The sequence below is a fragment of the Eubalaena glacialis genome, chromosome 18 (assembly GCF_028564815.1).
Source record: "Eubalaena glacialis isolate mEubGla1 chromosome 18, mEubGla1.1.hap2.+ XY, whole genome shotgun sequence".
Classification (NCBI taxonomy): domain Eukaryota; kingdom Metazoa; phylum Chordata; class Mammalia; order Artiodactyla; family Balaenidae; genus Eubalaena; species Eubalaena glacialis.
In genome coordinates this window covers 1,779,466-1,799,331 of record NC_083733.1, presented here as the reverse complement: position 1 = coordinate 1,799,331, position 19,866 = coordinate 1,779,466, and the positions used below count along the sequence as shown (strand labels likewise).

Genomic DNA, 19,866 nt, shown 5'->3' with positions numbered 1-19,866 from the left:
ACGTGGGATTTCACCCTCTCTCATGTGTTAGCTCTCCCGCGATGGGACTTGTCAGGGGGGTGATTGCTTGAGACACAGCAGGTTGTTGGGACAGTGTGTGGGTTTTATTTACCCCATTGCTGCCCTTACTGCCGTACAGACCGGGCAGTTAGATGTGTTTAAACTCTGCAAAAGATCAGCTCAGTCTGTTAAAAGCACTGAATAAGAGTATCCATTTTCCTCGCCTCCCGGGCCTTGATTCCAGCCGCACGGTGTGATGGACCACGTGGCTCTAGCTGTGGGGTCACCTCCCATGAGGAAGGGGAGCGGCCGCCAGAGTGCGTCAGCCGCGGCTAGTGAGCAGAGGGGCCGGCCTCTGTGCCGCCGTGCGCTGGGGTCCCGGTCTGCTCTGAATGGCCCCTGTGCCCGTCTGCTCTCCGCGGTCTGTCCCCTTCCTGCTGATGTAACTGGCACTCTGGGCATTTTCCCCTTTGAAGTCAAGGGCAGAAAAGGAGAGAGAAAAGGTGAAATACGAACTCTTGACTCTTTTCGGCTGCTGCCCCCCCTGCCCCCTCACTGCTGAACTGGGCGGCTGGATGCTCCAGGGGCTTGCTCCTGGCTGGCGCCCGTGTCCCAGTATCAGCTGGTGAGGCCAGCGGGGGGAGCAGCCTGCTTCCCTCTGTGTCCCTGCCGACTCAGGGCAGGAGTGGCCGCCGTGGGAAGGGGCGAGCTTCCTGTCCGGTGTTTGTCTGAGCCGTTCCTTGCCTTTGGAGCCACGCACGTCCCTGTGGTCGGCGGGACTTGGGTGGCAGCAGTGGAAGGCGAGGCTGCTCTTTCTGTGGCCACTAGGTGGCAGGCGTGCTGCTCCCACGCGCGGGAGCCTCATCGCCACATTTCACCTTGGGGGTGGGGCTCGGGGGAGCGTTAACATGAGCAGGCGGGTTTCCGGGCCGTTTTGATGTTGGATGTAATCTGTTTTCATTGTAGAACTTGACTAGTTTTATGTGTAAGTTTACTGATTAATAGAAACTTGCGTCTTAACGTCCACTTACATCTTGTGTTATACGGACTTAAGTGTAACTAAGAACTGCAACTGCACGGAGAAGTAAGGGCCCGATTAAGTAGTCACGTTGTGAGGGCACAAGGTCGAGCTTGTTTAGTGAAATGCTTCTGGCTTATAACTAAAGAGCTGAAGTGCGGGGATTGTTCTGTGGGAATAGATACAGCTGAGTCTGGGAAATAGCTGCTTGATGTTCCTTGGAATTGTCTCCTTGGAGTTCAGGATGCCTTTCCTGAAGCTTTCTTATTTTTCACTTGCAGTCATTCCTGTATTCCATTAACCAGACAATCTGCTTGCGATTGGATAGCATTGAAGCCAAGCTGCAGGCTCTGGAGGCCACATGTAAATCACTGGAAGAGAAACTGGATCTGGTCACCAACAAGCAGCACAGCCCCATCCAGGTGCCCATGGTGGCGGGCTCTCCTCTCGGCGCCACCCAGACCTGCAACAAAGTGCGATGGTAAGAACCCCCTTCCCGGGCCCGGGCCACTCGGCGCTTTCAGGGCGGGATCCTAGTCAGACTGGACAGAAACACGGGGCCTCTGCGGGGCGGCTGGGGTCGTCCTCACAGTTTCTTTTTGACATAAGCCAGGCTGGTGCGTCTCTTCTTTGGAACTGGCCCACCGGAGCTTTGAAGCTGTACGTTCGTTTCTTCTCTTTTTTTTCTGTTCCATCTGGCTAGTCTTGAGAGATCTTGTTCTTCATAGGTAGCTTTTTATACATTTCACTTGAGTATATCAAACTTTCCATTCGTGTCTGTAGTTTTTATTGTGCCTGTATTTTGTTTTTCTATCTAGAGCCTAACTGTAGTGACGTGTAGTAGTTCAGGTGCCGTTTGAATCGAAGCTTCTGGAGAGTGTGGGCCGATGGGAAGGGTGTCTCTGTCTCTGACCTGTTTGCCTGTCCTTGGTCCGGGGCACCGTCAGGGGCTCTGCTGAGATGAGCGGAAGCTCAGGTCGTGGGCGGCTCCTTCCATCAGCCCCATTGGGGTTTTTATCCTTGCCCACAGCGGGCTACGAGGAAGTCTCAACTGTGACGGTGACAACACTTGTCTTTGCGCTCGACGAGAGCTCGGGGCTTTTACCGAGGGTCTTGTCACGGCTCTCTGGGCCGACTGCTGCCTCTCTCCCGTGTGTCTGCGGAGGAGGGCGGTGGGGCTCAGAGGAGGGGGAGCCGCGGCCAGGCTGCTGCCGCGTCTGCAGGTCCGCCCGCGTGTGCCCTGGGGCACGTGGAATTGAGGAGGGTGCTCGAGTATGTGCCTCGTGTCAAGGTGGCTGCCTGTCCTGGTCTGCCTGGGACAGCCGTGGATGACGCCTGCAGTGTGGGCCTCCTTTAACTCTCAGAAGTGTCCTGGGGTGTTGGAGACCCTGCATGGCCCCGAAAGCTGCTCTCCAGCCGGGGTGGGGGACCCCAGGGGTCTCTGTCCCCAAAGGGAAGGCCTGTTGGTCCGTGGTGATTCCCCCTGTGTTTATACCTTGTCCTGATGGGTCAGCCGTATCTTTTCTCCCAGGGAACATTTGTGGAGCGTGTCCTGTCTGCAGGCAGTGAGGCTCAGACCTACCAGGACCAGTACCTTTTTTTTTTTTTTAAAGAAGCTCGTTGTCCATTTATTTATTTATTTATTTATTTGGTTGTGCTGGGTCTTAGTTGCAGCAGGCAGGCTCCTTAGTTGTGGCATGCAAACTCTTAGTTGCGGCATGCAAACTCTTAGTTGTGGCATGCATGTGGGATCTAGTTCCCTGACCAGGGATCAAACCCTGGCTCCCTGCATTGGGAGCGCAGAGTATTAACCACTGCACCACCAGGGAAGTCCCAGACAGTGCCTTTTTTAAAGAATAATTTTTTTGTAATGCCCTCATATCCTAAAATGCAATGTTTAGAAAATATAATTAAAAAACTAATGTAATGTCTTAATTAATGTAAGGAGAAATAAAAGGATGGTCATGTATAATAAAATAACATATATTTTGATATGGAAAAGGCTGGGGGAACTACATAAGGAGTTAGTGAATAGGACCCAACCTCCCATGTTAGAGCTGGCAACCGGGAGAGCTGTCACCCTGGGACTCAGATACCAGTTGGTGGTAGAATATTGCAAAATGAGCAGTTCTTGATGAAGTTTCACATAAATCAAAGTGTAGTTTTTTCTAGACTCAAACAATAGTGAAATTCCGGGAAAATTCACCTTATATTGAAACTATCCAAAAATACTTTGTGTATGAGTGTAGAATGGAGTAAGATTCTGGGCTCAGAGAGTTAGAAGCATGTTGTTCACTCACATGAATGGGACCTTTGAGATTTGTGTGGGAAAGGTTTTTGTCGGGGAGGCTGTCTCATGCCTTGAAGGCTGTCAGCCTCCTTGGCTCTGCCCGCTAAACCCGTGGGGTCTCAGGTATAACCAAGTGCGCCCCCGGGCCCCGCCCTCGAGGACTGTTGCTCTGAGAGATGAGGCGAGAGTGAGACAGGCTTCCTGCCCTGAGTAAGGATGGCTCTCCTGGTGGTGTGTCACTTTGTCGGGAAGAGGTCGTCTTCAGGACCCAGGGGCGTGCCGCTCAGACTCCACCGTCGGTGGTTTGTGGCCGTTCCATGAGGTCGGGCGGACGAGGACGAGTCCTCGGGGCTGCAGGTGGCTCTGCAGCTGTACTTGGACCCCGAGGCCGCTCGTTTGGGGCTTCCCTGGGTGTCAGGGCCTCGGCGGGCAGGTTGCCCTCGTTTGACACCATGGGGTGACGGGGCTGAGTCACAGAGTTGTACTGTTTCCAGTCTGCCCGTCTTCAGAAGGATGGGGGAGAAGGGCAGGTCTGCAGGGGCCACCAACCCTGGCCTCTCCTGCATGCCCATGACGGACCTGCCATGGCCACGCCCGGCCTGCTGCTGAGCGCGGCCTGTCTCGCGGGCCACGTCCCGCCTGACGATGGTGCTGCTGGCTGCCTGGGGGAAGGCACTTCCAGACTGAAGGGAGGCCCCTTCTCTCTCCAGCATTCCGGTGAGGGCGGGGCTCGTGGGGGCGTGTTAGCGACTCTCCCTGTCAGTAACCCCAGAGTGCCTTCCTCCGCTGGGGAGAAGCTGTCGTCGTGGCGAGACCTCCATGTGCATTGACAAGTGGTGAGATCAGAGTAAAGTTTCCTAATACAGACTCAGATGTATAATCTAGTTAATCCAACTCAGTTAGCTTTTCTGGTTTTAAAGGGTCGTATTGTGACATAAAATCAACCCATTATAGAATGCACTTATTGTATGTTGGCAGCAGATTTATTACTATTGTTAATAAAACCATTACTTATACAAGTTAATGTTAGATTAATAGAAGGAAAGGTCATTCCTTTGCTTTCTTAGGTATAGTTTAGAATAGGTTATTTATGAATGATTTTCAAAGAGGATACTAAATCTGGCATTTCCCTCCATGAATGTTCTAAAAATGAGAAATAAAAATTGCCAGTAATTGAAAGCTGTTAACAAGAAAATTTGGGGAGAAGTAAAGGTCAAGAATTCAATCCTAGTATATCAATGAAAAAAGTGTATATTTAAATTAGAAAATGACTAATTTATAAACACATAAGTAAATGAGAAATGTGTGTCTTAAGTGTGGGTAGTGGAACACAGAAAAGGAAGTCTCCAAAAAACAATGAAAAATCGGTTAACATTCTGAGTAATAAAGTACTTCTACAAGTACTTTGTACCTCAGATACTTAAAATAACAGTTAGAAGCATATGAATCCCAGATTATTTTATATCCGGATCATGTGCTTTAAAAAATAACTTAAGATTCCTTAGGCCACTTGGCACTGGCTGTGAGTGTTGTTGGGAAGTCTGTCATCTCCCAGGACAAACGAGGATGACCCTGAGGGGCTTGTCGGCTGTGACGAGGACCCTGGATGGTGGGTGAGTTGTCGTCCACTGCAGCGTCCCTGACCCCTCCACTCGGAGAGGCCACACCTGGCCCAGAGCAGCCCCGCAGCTGTGGGACGCACCGAAATCCACTCGCCTGTGGGTTATTTCTAATTAAAACTGGCCTGGACTAGACTTTGCTATCAGCTCTGAGAATTATTTATTTATTCTCTTGAATTCCCAGAGCACAGAAGGCAGTGGACTGCTGCCAACCCTATTTGGCATTTTGGATCCAGATTTTTCAGATGCTACGCCTGAATGAGATCCTTTAAATAAATTCAAGAAAAAAGAAGAGAAAGAAAGAAAGAAAACCTTTTTCTTTGATGCTAAAGCTTAATCATTGTAATAAACATGTTTGTAAGGTTACTTGGATGGGGTTTCATTCAGCAATGGTGTTCTACTTGGGAAAAAGAAAAATGGACTTGAATTCTTTTAGGTGGGTGCTTTTTTTCCTCCTTGTAAGTGTGCCATAAATTGGGATTTTGCCTCATTGTGATCCTAGGTGTAGCGACGTGAGGTTTCAACCCTAAAGCTGTGTCGCGCTGGCATTGGAAGGGGCAGGCGCCGAGGCTTTCTCTGACGAGCTGCACAACTCAGTACCTGGCAGCTTACCCTTTACGTGCCCTCGTGAGCATTTCAGGAACGGCCTCCATTGAATTGTGTGGCGTGACGGGATCAAGTGTGTGGACGGGGACGTTTATATGGACTAATGTAAAACCCCGTGTTCTGAGCTTCTTTGAGGCCAGGCACAGCCACTTGGAGGACAGGCAGTAGGTAGGACCGAGCTGAGCCTGGGGTGCAGGCCCACCTGGGTTGCTGTCCTGGTAGATGCCCTCTGGGAGGCCAGTGCGAGTGCCCATGTGCAGTGTGGGGACCCAGGGAGCTGTCCCTGCTGCCCAGCGGGGTCCTGTGGAGCCAGATTACTGAGAGTGACTCAAAGCCAGCTGGTTCAGGTTTGTTTGTTTTCATGAACTGAACATACTGATTAACTAGGAAAATGCTTGTGTTTCTTTTATTTATTTATTTTTATTTTTGGCTGAGTTGGGTCTTCGTTGCTGGGCGCAGGCTTTCTCCGGTTGCAGCAAGCAGGGTCTACTCTTTGTTGCGGTGCGCGGGCCTCTCATTGCGGCGGCGTCTCCCGTTGCGGAGCACCGGCTCTAGGCGTGTGGGCTTCAGTCGTTGTGGCTCGCGGGCTCTTGAGCGCAGGCTCAGTAGTTGTGGCGCACGGGCTTAGTCGCTCCGCGGCATGTGGGATCTTCCCAGACCAGGGTTCGAACCCGTGTCCCCTGCATTGGCAGGCGGACTCTTAACCACTGCGCCACCAGGGAAGCCCTGTGTTTCTTTTAAAAGCAATTGATTTTTATTCTTTTTTTTGTTTTATATATATATATATTTTTTTTAATATTTATTTTTCTAGTCTTAGTTGTGGCATGCGGGCTCTTCATTGCGGCATGCGGGCTTCTCTCTAGTTGTGGCACATGGGCTCCAGAGCGCGTGGGCTCAGTAGTTGTGGTGCGTGGGCTCTCTAATTGTGGCGCATGGGCTCCAGAGCATGCGGGCTCAGTAGTTGCCCTGCAGCATGTGGGATCTTAGTTCCCCAACCAGGGATCAAACCCACGTCCCCTACATTGGAAGGCAGATTCTTAACCACTGGACCACCAGGGAAGTCCCTCTTCTTTATTTTTTAATGTACAAATGGTTTATTTATTGAGATATTATTGACATATAACAAATTTTTAGATTTAAAAGCTTAAACATTTCTTTTAAAGCTTTAGTGTGTTCCTATAATTTTAAAACAATTGTAATGAATCAGAGGCTTCCTTTTTTCCCCCCTTAATATTTATTTATTTATTTATTTATTTTGGCTGCGCCAGGTCTTAGTTGCAGCACACAGGTCTTCGTTGAGGCATGTGGGATCTTTTAGTTGCGGCACGAGGGCTCTTAGTTGCAGCATGTGGGCTTCTTAGTTGTGACATGCGGGCTTCTTCGTTGCGGCATGTGGACTCTAGTTGTGGCATGCATGTGGGATCTAGTTCCCCGACCAGGGATCGAACCCAGGCCCCCTGCATTGGGAGCGCGGAGTCTTACGCATTGGACCACCAGCAAAGTCCCGAGAGGCTTCTTTTAATACTCAAAACTGGAAAAAAAAAAAAAAGTGATTTCTTTTAAAGTTTTTCTTTCAGAGAGATGTGTCATGTAAGATGAAAGTTTACATGTAAGGGGAAAGTTTTCTTCTTTCTTTTCCTCTAAGCTGGTTATTCACCCACAGAGAATTGAACTATTTGATCAAAAAATTATTTAAATTATTAAATTATTTAAATTCCCTCTAATATGCTGATTGCTGATTCTTTGTTTTATTTCTCAGAGGGTCTTTAAAAAAAAAGAATGTTGATGGATGTTTGTGGAAAGGCTGTTCTGGTTTTTTGAGCCCTCATGGCTCCTGGGTAGAGAAGGGGCCTCCTCCTGGGCATCTCGGTTCTGGCAGTGCAGCCCCAGAGTCTCCGGGTGGTCATATCGTTCAGAGTTTAAGGTCAAAAGTACAGCATTTCATAGGCTTTGGACTGTGACAGGATAGGCTTGTTTGAATTGTGAAGAAATGGTTTGGTTTTAGCCATGAGGGATTTGTTTCATCCTTTCCTTATCGAATTTTGAATTTTGCGATTTCCGTTTAATTTTGTGTACATATGACTTCTTTTCCTGACTGGTGTTGGTTACCTTTCACAGCTGCACACTTCTGGTGGCCTAATCCTGATGCCCTGTACATGTCAGGGCTACCGATCAAAGAAAACATACAGTTTACATACATACCATTTAGGGGATTGTTAACCTCATGACTACAGATTAGAGATACAGTCTAATCACCAAAGCAGATATAGTCAAAAGTTTTAATAGATCATGCACATTCTCATAATTTGGAGTACTTCTCTAGTTTTAGGATAACTCACGCCCATGACTGGGGTTGTGTTGGATCTGAAGACCCACTTGGAGAGAACTGCCATCCTAACACCGCCGAGTCTTCTGACCCATGCCCAAGGTACACCTGTCCACATCCGTAGGTCTTCAGTCCCTCTCAGCAGTGTCTTACAGTTTTCATTGTAAAGCTCTTACATGCATTTGTTAAATTTATCTCTAAGTGCTTCATACTTTTAGATGCTCTAATACATGGTATTGTGCTTTAAATTTTAACTTCTGCGTGTTCATTGGTAGTATATAGAAATACAGTAGACTTTTCTCTGCTGACCTTTATCCTGAATTATTTCTAAATTCACTTGTTTTAGTAGCTTTTCAGTAGGGTTTTAAAAAAGTTTTACTTCCTCTCAAAGTTCTGTACCTTTTCTTACTTTGCTGCACTGGCTAGGATCTCCATTTCAGTGTATACTTTTTAAAAAATATTTTTACCTTATTTCTGGTCTTTGAGTGAAAGCATCCAACCTTTCACCCTTAAGTGTGATGTTAGCTGTAAATTTTTCATAGCTGCTCTTTATCTGGTTGAAGAATTTCCCTTAGATTCCTTATTTTGTGAGAGTTTTTGTCCTGAGCAGGCACTGAATTTTTACATGCTTTTTATGTACCTACTTGAGATGACATTTGGTTTTTCTTCTTGATTCTGTTGCTACGGTGAATTATACTGATTGATTTTGGATACTAAAGCAGCCTTGCATTTCTGTCGTAATAAAACCTGACTTGATCATAGGGTAGTACCTTTTTATGTTTTTGGAGTGATGGCTAATATCTGGTTGAGGATTTTTGCATCTCTGTTCATGGACTGTATTAGTCTGTAGTTTTCTTTCTTGACGTGTCTTTATCTGTTTTGTTATCAGGATAATGCTCGCCTCAGAAGGTGAGCTCGTTGTCTGTTTTTTTAAAAAAAGTAATTAATTAATTTATTTATTTATTTATTTATTTTTGGCTGCGTTGGGTCTTCGTTGCTGCGCCCGGGCTTTCTCTAGTTGCGGCGAGTGGGGGCTACTCTTCGTTGTGGTGCACGGGCTTCTCATTGCGGTGGCTTCTCTTGTTGCGGAGCATGGGCTCTAGGCGTGTGGGCTTCAGTAGTTGTGGCACGTGGGCTCAGTAGTTGTGGCTCACAGGCCCTAGAGCGCAGGCTCAGTAGTTTTGGCACACAGGCTTAGTTGCTCTGAGGCATGTGGGATCTTCCAGGACCAGGGCTCGAACCCGTGTCCCCTGCATTGGCAGGTGGATTCTTAACCACTGTGCCATCAGGGAAGCCCCATCGTCTGTTTTCTGAAAGTGTTTCTATAGGATTAGTTTCATTTCTTCCTTAACTATCTGGTAGAGTTTGCCAGTGAAGACATCTGGCCTAGGTTTTAATTATGAATTCAGTCTCCCTAATAAATACAGAACTTTAATAAACGTGGAACTTCTTGAGGCGGTGTTGTTTGATTTGTGTCCCTCAGGAGATTTCCTGTTTGTTGAAACTCTGGAGTTTATTTGTATAATATTCTCTCTTCACTGTAGGTCCACGTGACATTCAGTTGCTGAGTCTCCGCGGGCTCCTGGCCTGTGGCACTTACTCAGCCCTTGTCTGTATGGCTTTTTGGGGTGCGCTGGTCAGGTGTCTCGTGGGGTGCCCCTGGTGGCTTGGGGAGGGCGGTCGCAGAGGTGAAGGCCTCCCACCGCCTCTGCTGGGGTGCAGCGCGGCGTGGCCTGTGTGGTGTGGAGGCGGGTCCCGGGGCTGAGCGGCGGCAGGCCTGGCCTCTGCGCAGGCGCTGTCCTCCCCGGGCCCTGCGCCAGCCCCGCTCAGGGAGCCGTGGTCGCGCTCTGCCTCCCGGGGAGCGTCTGCCCCTCAGGCACTGGCCTCAGGGCGGGCGCTGGGGCTCACACGGTTCCAGCTGTGGCCGGCGGGAGTGCTCTTCGGTGGCTCCCGTGGCCTTTGACACCCCCCCCCCCCACCTTGTGGGTCTTTTGTTTAGTTCGAGCGCTTCCTTTCGGGCTGTGCAAGACCTCCCTTGCCCAGTCCTAGAGGCGCCCTCTCTCCTTTCGTTGGGGACGGAGCTGTGGGCGCCAGGCTAGGGCTACCAGGGGTGTCCCCCAGTCCCAGGCCTGCCTTTCTGTGAGCAGGCGTCTCTGCAGCTCCTCGGGAAGGAGAAGAAGGGACGCACGGCTCTTCTGCTGGCTCGGGGCTGTGGCTTTGCACTTGCAGAGTCCTGTCCTGGGGGCTGTGGCTTCTGTGGGGTGGGGGTGGGTTGGATCCCACGCCTTCTGGGCCCTGTTGGCTCCAGGCAGCTGGGGTTTGACGTTCGTGGCAGCAGGTTACCCCATTTCTCTGGTGCAGTTGGTTATTTTGGGGGAGTTGGTTTTACACTGTATTTTGCTCATCCCCTTTGATATTGGAAACAAAGTTTTAATGCTAATTTATTCTTATTCCTAAGAGTATTTTTTTGGATCCTGGTTTTTATGACTTTTTAATCTTTAACCTGCAAGCTAGAGAAATAAACCCTTTAAGACAAGTGTTAGTGACTGTTTAGATGCTTGGGTGTTGGCTGGATTACGTGAACTGCCACAGCCCAGGGCCCCTGAGACTTGTGCCTCCTGCTCATGTTCTTGGTGCCGAGTGGCATTTCTGGTCCTCCCGCTGCTCTCCCCGCAGGGATCTGAGGCCCCATGCCCTCCATCCTACTCCCTAAGGCCTCTGGGATGCGTGAGCACTTGTCCCGGGGCTACCTTTGCGTGGAAGGCACCTGGAAATGGAGCCTGGCTGTGCGGCATCTCCCAGAACAGGTGCACCTATGAAAGGGGGCAGGGGGTCATGGTGGACCCCACCCTACCTGCCTCTCAGGTGTGAGGACCTCGGGGCATCTGGTTTTATTGTTTAACTGAGGAGTGTCCCCCCGACCCCTCTTTTTTTGCTCTTATTGAAACTCTAGGACCCCGGTAAAAAAGTAAAAAATTTTCTTTTTGTAAGTACAATACGTGGGACACAATTTCGTATTTTACTAGGACCCCGGTTCTTGTATGTGAGGCAGGACTATAAGTGGAAAGCCAAGGATATGTGTCTTACCCTCCTGCTGGCATATTCTCATAAGCAGAAAAGAGGATTACTTGAGATTCTTGCGAGCTTGCTTCTGTCAGTAGAGGGTTACACGAAACTCAGAAAATTAATATTATATACACTTCCCAAACTGAGCTGGATGAGTGACAATTTTGAATTGCAGAAGGATCAGTGTCAGCAGATATACTGTAGTGAGGCTCAGTGGTAGGAGAGAGGGAGGCAAACACTTTCACACACTTTTTATTTTTATTTTTGTAGTTATTTATTGTTTAAGATTTATTTTATTTCTTTATTTTTGGCTGCGTGTGTCTTCATTGCTGCACGTGGACTTTCTCTAGTTGTGGCGAGCGGGGGCTCCTCTTCATTGCAGTGCGCAGGCTTCTCATTGCGGTGGCTTCTCTCGTTGCGGAGCACGGGCTCTAGGTGCGCGGGCTTCAGTAGTTGTGGCACGTGGGCTCAGTAGTTGTGGCGCGCGGGCTCAGTAGTTGTGGCACGCGGGCTCTAGAGCGCAGGCTCAGTAGTTGTGGCACACGGGCTTAGTTGGTCCGCGGCATGTGGGATCTTCCCGGACCAGGGCTCGAACCCGTGTCCCCTGCATCGGCAGGCAGATTCTCAACCACTGCACCACCAGGGAAGCCCCCCCACACACTTTTTAATATTCGGCTGGAACTCCTCCCCCACCACAGAAAACAAAATTGGGCATCATTGTGTGAGCAGAAATAATGCCCGACTGGACTGCCTCACTCACGTGTTGACGAAAATAATCAATAAACAATCTATAATATGAACAGAGAAGAGTTTTACGTGAGTGAAACTAAGGACTATAGCACAGAAGACTGCTCCAGAGAAGCAGGGTTTTCAGCACAGTTTCATATCTTGTCAGAACGGGAGCATCAGACAGGTCAGGGACACACACACTCCTTCAGGGTTCCCGCGGGACAGACCAGCCTCTGCACAGCGAGCCGGCGTGGCCTTGGCCCCTGGGAAGGGGGGCTTACCGTGGAAGGAGGAGCAGCACCGGCCTCCCGGGGAGGGGGCATTTCGTGGTATTTTCGCATGGACACTCTCTGCTTCTGAGCACTGTGGCCTTTTCTTTAGTGGTTAAAGCAGATGTACAGTGAGTGTCCGCTAGGCCGCAAAGTCAAGCTGACGCAGGTGTGGGCCAGAGTGATGCCCACACCTCAGTACGTGAGCGTCCCTTTCACCACAGGCTGCAGGCGGCAGCTCCTTGTGAACCGCGGTGCTGTGCGCAGTTGCGGTCGCAGGTCACACTGGAGGCTGGCTTTGCCGGCTGGGAGTTGGTGCAGACACCGTGGCCCGGCCCCCCCGCCGCGCAGCCTCGCCTTTGGGCATTTTAAGTCGCCTAGGCTTGTCTTGGGAAGGTTAGAAGTTTCTCCTAAGACGGCAGTGCCCCCAGCCTGTGTGGACGCCCACTTGTGGACGCTCGGGACGCGCCAGCCCGGCCCCAGCCCTAGAGCATCTGGTGTCCACGGCGCGTTGCTGTGGGTGGCGGCGGGTCTCCTCTCCCGGATGAGCTTTTGCTCAGAGAACTCACAGTCAGCGCTTGTGGACGTTCTTCTTGCTCCTTGGAAACTGGAAATAAGGGGTGACCGTGCTGCTTGGACAGACCTGATTTTTCCCAAGGGACCCCGTTCCACCAGGGAGCCTAAGGAGTGCTGGTGGGGTTTGACCCCATGCCCGACCTGCCTCCGCCCGCCCTGAGCCACGTCCGTGGCCGCTTGTTCACTGATGGCAGCCTCGGTGTCCATTCAAACCATGGTCACATGGTGGGACTGAGGAGCAAGGGGCAGAAGAGTCGGTGTTTTAGGACAGCAGCACAGGGCGTTCTGACCTACTCACAAAGCAGTTTCCTGAAACTGAAGGGAAGTTGAAGGCCACTTTGTAAGTGAACTTGGAAAATGTTTTCCAGGACAGCTCTGAAAGCTGAAGATATTTGGTTTTAAATCCATCAAAATAAAACCATTAAAATCCCCAACACTGAAAGGGTAAGTGGTAGCAGTAGTTGAAATAGGATTATTCCTGTTCTCCACCAACAAGTGGCAAAGGGCATGAGAGATTCTTGGCTTTGAATCCAGGCTGCGTCACCTGTACGTGATGAGACCTTGGGCAGATTCTACCCTTTCTAAGCATCAGTTTCTTCATCAGTCAAAGGAGAATAAAAATCGTAAGCGAGGGCTGCTGTGAGGGGGTGACGCGTGTGAGTGCGTAGTGTTCCTTGATCTTCAGCGATCCCGGGAGGGTGAGAAATCGCTGACACTAACCCTCATCATTCACCGAGCGTCCGACATCAGCCAGCCTCGTGGTGCCTGCTGGGCGCACCCAGTCAGCCCTCAGGACGCAGGTTGCCCTGAGTGTAGACGGCATCCTGGGCTGTGCTCTGGGCCTCGCGTCTATGGGCGCCTGCTCTGTTCTGTTTTTTCACCGTATGGACCAGCCGAGTGAGCCCGAGGTTGCCCCTCAGATCTGAGGCTGCTCCTTGAACACGCAGGTTTGCCGGTGTCCTGGGCGTTCACCTGGGCAGCCGGGATGCATCACTGAACAAAGCAGACGGAAGGTCACATCGCACAGTGGGCTGGACCGGGTGGGCTCTGGGGGAAGCTGGTGCTACTGGGAGCAGTGGGCGGGGATTTTGTGCTTGCTGTTGTTTTAAACCAGGGGCACCCATCAGGATCACCTGGGGGAATTGTTAAAAAAAGAGAAGTCCAGGCTCTCCGGGCGGGCCCTCACTTCCCCAGGAGATTCTGACGCTCAGGGAGTCGTGGGGTGCAGGTCCGGCTTCACTGACTTTGGTAAAGAACGTTGGCTCTGCCGCTTGAGGACTTTGGGCTCAAACCTGCCTTTGCCACTGAGTAGCTGTGTGATCTTGGACGGGCTGTTGGCTATCTGCGCGGGGAAGGTACCACGGTGCCCGCTCCAGCTTTGAGGCTTTGTTGCACGCGGGGCCCTGGGGCAGTCCTGCCTGAGGGGGACGGCCCCCGCGTGACTGCCCCACGGAGGTGGTGGGGGCCCTGCGCTCGCGGTCGCTGTCTGCCAGGGCGGGCAGCCCTCGGCACGTGGTCACAGGTCACAAGCTGTAGGGCGTGCTTTACTTGTGAATGATAATGTACTTAGGCAGGAGTGTTCAGCTGTGTGTAACTAGCATAATCTTAGAATTAGGCAAGAGTGTTCAGCTCGCACATTAGCCTCATCTTAGAATTAAAACAGTCAGGATGGTCTGTGGGTCTAGGCATTGCCCTTTTCCCTTTTGGTTAAGTTTTTATTTAACAGGAACTTTGAAAACTGACATTCAGTTCTAAGTAAAGGTATAGATAATGGTTTAAAATTGTGAAAGAATGAACTGAGCACATAAAGTTTTAAAAACCAGAATGACCGAGGAATAGATAAATTGATCAGTGGAACTGAATAGAGAGCCCAGAAATAGACCCACACAAATATGCCGGCTAGATTTTGACAAAGGTGCAAAAGCAGTTTGATGGAGGAAGGACAGCTTTTTGAACAAATGGTGCGGGAGCAGTTTCCACAGGCAAAATGAAAGAAATGAACCTCGGTGGAAACCTCACACCTTGAACAGCAATTGATTTAAAATGGATCACAGATTGCAACATAAAATGTAAAACTGTAAAACTTTGGGATGAAAACACAGGAGAAAACCTTTGGGACCTGGGGCTAGGCAGAGGCTTCTGAGACAGTCACACCAAAAGCACTATCCACGAAAAATAAAAGAGAAAGTGGACTCAATCAAGATTAAAAACTTACGCTCCTTGAAAGACCTGTTAGGAGCTGAAAAGACAAGCTACCGACCAGGAGAAACTGTTTGCAAACCACATATCTGATAAAGGACTAGTGGAATGTCTAGAATAAAGACCTCTCAAAACTCAACAGTGAAAAGTCAAACAATCCAATTCGAAAGTTGGCAGAAAACAGAAACAGCTATTTTACCAGAGAGGAGAGGTGGATGGTGAGTAAGCACGTGAAAAGACGCTCAGCAAGGGAAACGAGGCTAGGAGACAGCTAGACACAACAGGGACCCCTCCAGATGCCAGCGGGGCGCGGAGACCCCGGGCCTCTCGCCGCTGCTGGTAGGCGTGTAAGACGGGGCAGCAGCTCTGGAAACAGATTGGAAGGATTTCTCGAAGTTAAAATGTCCTCACCATGTGGCCCAGCAAGCACATTCCTGGGCACTTATCCCAGAGAAATGGAAACTCATGTTCACACAGAACCTCCACACGAATGTCCATGGCAGCTTTGTTTGTAATAACCAAACCTGCAAACACCCCGAAAGCCCCTGTCTGGGTGAAAGGTTAAACATGCGGGTGTGCCCCTAGGCACATGCTCGGGCCTGGCCTCCTGGGAGGTGTCAGCAGAGGCGTCTCCGAGGTTACACGCCCCGTGCTCCCACCTCTGTGACATCCTCCGAGCGTCCGAGCGGTAGACAGGGAGCAGGTTAGTGGGTGCGGGGACGCGCCGGGGAGGGAGGGTGGGCGTGTCTGGGGGGCAGCACGACAGGCGCACGCGGAGACTGGTGCGATCTGAACGAGGCCTGGGGTCGGTGCCAGCAGGGTCCCAGTGTCGCTTTCCCGCCCTCGGTGTCATGCTGCAGCTTACACGGGATTCCCAGAGGAGCAGAACCAGTGCGGGGGGTGTGGGGGGGGGGACAGCCGGCACCCGCTCTAAGGGCTTCCCACGCGGAATTGGCTCACACGGCTGTGGAGCAGCCAAGCACGTGTGCGGTCTGTGTGGCAGGTGGACAGGCAGGGGGCATCGTCACCAGGTGGCACCCCATGGGCAGGAGCTGTTTGGAGTCTCCAAGATCAGGGAAAGCCTAAACTGCCTTTTATTATTATTTTTTAAAATATTTAATTAATTTATTTAGTTTGGCCGTGTCGCACAGCATGTGAGATCTTAGTTCCCCAACCCGGGGTCGATCCTGTGCCCCCTGCAGTGGAAGCGCAGAGTCCTAACCACTGGACCGCCAGGGAAGCCCCTAAACTGCCTTTTAAAGCTCTCACCCGATCAGGCCAGGCCCACCCAGGGTGATCTGCCTCTCGAGTAATTTAACATCAACCAACTGGGACTTTCTATCACATCTGCAGAGCCCCTTCCCAGCAGCACTCAGAGTCACGTCTGACTGGGTACCTGGGGCTGTGATTCGGCCTCGGCAGGACCCTGACGTGCTGTGACAGTTGCTCCGCACGGACGCTCAGGGTGACTACTGCTGTCTTCCTGATGTGATGTGGATGTTCCATAATTTTTGAAAAACAAAACATTAAGTTGTACAATTTGAGGTTGACGTAATTGCATTATTGGAAAGGTGTATTTTCTGTAATATTAATATTGGTATTTAAAAACAGATTCATTGCTCACTTAAATGTTTCCGTTATAATCTAAATACTGTCATCCATTAAAAAAAAATCCCCTGATGAATAAGCTTTGGACAGTCCAATTTTACATTGTCCCTTTTGCTTTTTGAACTTTCATTCCCATTTCATTTCCTTCACAAAATTTTATCCTGTCAACCAGGCTGGTACACTCCTTTGCAACAGAAATACGGATAGAAATTGAAGCTGAAAAATGTATTTCCTGTAACCGTGAGGCCTGGAGGGTTAAAAAAAAAAGCTCTTCTGGATTGAGGTCTCATTACGGTTCTTAGTACACAGTTGAACAAAACAGGGTAAATTATTACCAGTTTATAGTTAACTCTTAACAATGCAGTATTGTGAATTTACCCTTGAGATGGATGGGGCTTTAGTGTTAGTTAATTCCTGAATCTCTGGAGGGTTATGAGTAATCTATCGCTTAAAATGACGCAGGGTTCAATGTTGGTTCCATTTCTGTTTTCAGTTTTTATAGTTTGAAGTTCTGAGAAACTTTGTTTACATAGATAAATATGTGGGAGATGAAGGAGGTCCTCATTTCTTGCAGGTGTGTGCCAGCAATCTTAGTGGTCTGTCATCACAGATTACTTTGATTATCTGTGAGCTGAAACCCTAAGTAGGTCCTCCGTGCGCTTTGTCAGAGGCGAGTGGTAAGGAGTGACCCCCGCAGAGCGCCTGCTGTCTTACGTCTGGATGGACGGCGTGCCTGAATGTGATTGCGGGGAGGCTTTGTGAAAGGGAACAACCACATTGGCCAGAGGTGCTCTCCTGGGGCATCATCTTTAGGACATAGAACGTTCTGGAAGGAGGGCATGTGGGAATTGAGGCCCTGCGGGGTCTGCACACCCAGGGACCCCCGACGGTCGGGTGTCCCGGGGCTCCCTGTGCTCCAGCTTGAAGCTGGTTGTCTCAGACCAGCATTTCCTTGATCTTAAGGTCCTTTAGGAAACAGAGGTATGTTTAGTCTAACGACTTGGCCGGATGTTGGCGTGAATCCATTTTAACCTGTTTATTTCCGGCAGACATCTCAGACTTTGAATGTGCTCATGTCCATCGTGATGTCCTATCGGGGTGAGAGGGAACGCCTTTGTGTGGGTACCCTGTGTGCGACCTCGGTACCAAGTCAGAGACCACCTGGTCACTTGTGGTGCCTGACCTGGGGGTAGGTGGTCAGGATCTGGTGGTTTGTTTCAGGTGTCACTGATGATTAAGTAGCATGGCCGAGAAAATGATAATGCCTTTGAGTGGAATGCAGGTGATTATGCTTCTATTTTAGGAAAACACCCTGTGGTCCTGCCATTCACTTCAGCATGAAACGGTGCCATTTGTGCCTCTGATTTTGGGGACATTTAACAGGGTGTGGCTGGGACGGGGGGCTGGGTTCTCATGGGTGCTTTTGGGTTCATGAGCTTTCCTCCTGTAAAAACAGGGTTTCCCCGAGTTGGTTTTTGGAGAGCGAGACCAAGGCATGACATTGTTCTCAGGTAACACTGCTGTACATCTCGAGTGCCTGTTCTTTCTGCACAAAGCACGGCGGGAAGCGCTGAGGGCTGGAAGGTTAATGAGCAAAAAATCTCGACGACTGTTGTGCCCAGAGACGAGCCGTTGGCTCCCGCGTGTTTAAACACGTCTCAAAAAATAAAAAAATAAATAAACACACGTCTCCCTCCGGGAAGAGCCCCCGGTGGGGCACAATTCTTTTGTAGCATCTTTTCCTTCGAAGCAAAGTCCCCGGACCCTTGGCTGTGGTTCCTGCACTGGCCCAGCAGAACCCAGAGGTCAGTGCCCGGCGGTTCCCCCGCAGCCCCTCCGCGGGTGTTCGCCCGTTTCTGTGCATGACACTCACATCCTGGGACGGAACTGATAAGCACAGTGGTCACGAAAGCCTAGATTTCAGATGGGAATTCGCTCGGATGCAGTGAGTAAGTCTCACGCTGTTTTTCATGCAGACCTGCTCCTTCAGAAACCTTGCACAATGACAGCTGTGACACCTCCATCTCTTCTCTGTAAAGATGTAAATATTCCTAACCCGACTCTCCTGACAATGCCAGCAAGGAGCAGAGCTAGACACTCTCCATTAAGAAGCCCACCCCCGGCTCGCCTTTGCCCGGTGTCACTTGTGCACGTTGCGCAGCCCTGCCGGGGCCTCCCCTCTGGAGCTCGGGGCGTGGGCGCTGACTTTTGATGACTCTGTGCTCTGACAATGAACGCTGTCGTGTTAAGGTCTTCTTTTTTCTGTGATTCTTTTGTTCCCTAGCGTCGTCCCCCAGACTACAGTAATTCTCAACAGTGATCGGCAGAACGCCGTTGTAGCCAAGATGGAAGACCCCCTGAGCGGCAGGGCGCCGGATCCCCTGGAAAATATCATTAGCAAGTCAGTAGCACGACACCCCACCTCTCACCGCCACCGCCGGGGCCCCGGGGACAGGGCGGCGTCCTGGGGCGCCCGTGTCGTTGGGCCCAGGGTTCTCCGCGGCCAGGGTCTGGGGAGGACGGCCCGGCCTGTGTCCACCGCCGCGCGTGCCGGCGGGACGTGCCCTGTGTGCTCACCACGGTCCGCGGATCCCGTCCTCTCACCTCACTCCCATCTGTCTGTCTGTCTGTCTGTCTGTCCGAGCATGTCGGGTCGGCGACGCCCCCTCTGGTTGGCGAAGTGGTGGAGGCGTTTCGAGGTGGTGCCTTTTCCACTCCTTTTTCTTTGGAGACGCTTTGCCTGTATCCTGGGTCAGAGGCGGGAGTGCGTGGAGGGCACCGTCACCTCTCGTGCGCTGGCGCCCCGCCGGCGTCGGCCTCACCGCGCTGCTTCCCGGCGAGTCTCACAGGCCCTCCTGCAGCCGGTCCCGCTTCTTCCTGGCTGTAGCCCGGGTTCCCCAGGGCCCCAGACCCCCAGGAGCCCAGCCGTGGACGCTCCGGGCCGAGGCCGTGGGCCGGCAGAGCAGCAGAGGGTCCGTGTGCCTCGTGCCCACGAGGGCGGAGTCGTGGCCAGGTCTGGAGCGTTTAGCGAGGTCCAGACCCCAGGATGGAGCCCCCCAGGGTTTGCCTCGGCAAGCAGGGACCTCGCGCTACTTCCCCTTCCCCATGCGCGGCAGCGTCTCGAAGGAAGTCGAAAAGGTCATTCAGAAGGCGGTAGCGTGTCTCCAGGTAATGGAGCACTTTTTGGAGCTGGCGGGTGTTCTGGTTTCCTGGCAGCGTCTTACTGTTCTGTGTCAGGGTCCCCTGTGGTGGTAAGACTATCCCCCAGGAGATCCTCGACTGGCTTTTTTAACCCACTCGAGTGGTTTCTGTCGTTGGGCTAGTTGGGAGTGAGAGCTGCGTCTTCACAGGCCGGGTCATTTCTAGGACATCTCTCGGGACGGAGTGGATCGGTGCAGTCAGTCTGGGTCTGCAGACATACTTTCTCTCACTCAGCCTTTCCTTTGACACGGCCTCAATCTCACCCTGATTCAGAAGTCAGCATTTTGTAGGGTCACCTCCATGATCAGAAGGCAGCGTTCTAGGCCTTGAGTCACAGCGAGTTGTGATTTCACTTCTTT

At 51.0% G+C, this 19,866-nt stretch overlaps 2 protein-coding genes across 9 annotated transcripts in view; one reads left to right on the top strand and one right to left on the bottom strand.

Moving 5' to 3' along the window:
* KLHDC4 (kelch domain containing 4) overlaps window positions 1-19,866 on the bottom strand; it is a 324,942-nt gene that overhangs the window by 228,294 nt on the left and 76,782 nt on the right. The gene's annotated exons all lie outside the window — the stretch shown is intronic.
* Window positions 1-19,866, top strand: part of BANP (BTG3 associated nuclear protein) — a 101,888-nt gene that overhangs the window by 31,938 nt on the left and 50,084 nt on the right. For 4 of the 8 annotated variants that reach the window (XM_061174505.1, XM_061174507.1, XM_061174504.1 and 1 more), the window contains 2 exons: window positions 1,300-1,499; window positions 18,591-18,707. In XM_061174505.1, coding sequence (XP_061030488.1) covers window positions 1,300-1,499; window positions 18,591-18,707 — 317 coding nt within the window. Of the gene's footprint in view, window positions 1-1,021; window positions 1,085-1,299; window positions 1,500-4,108; window positions 4,145-18,590; window positions 18,708-19,866 lie in introns of those variants that run through there. The other 4 variants (XM_061174509.1, XM_061174508.1, XM_061174510.1 and 1 more) reach the window with 3 other exon arrangements.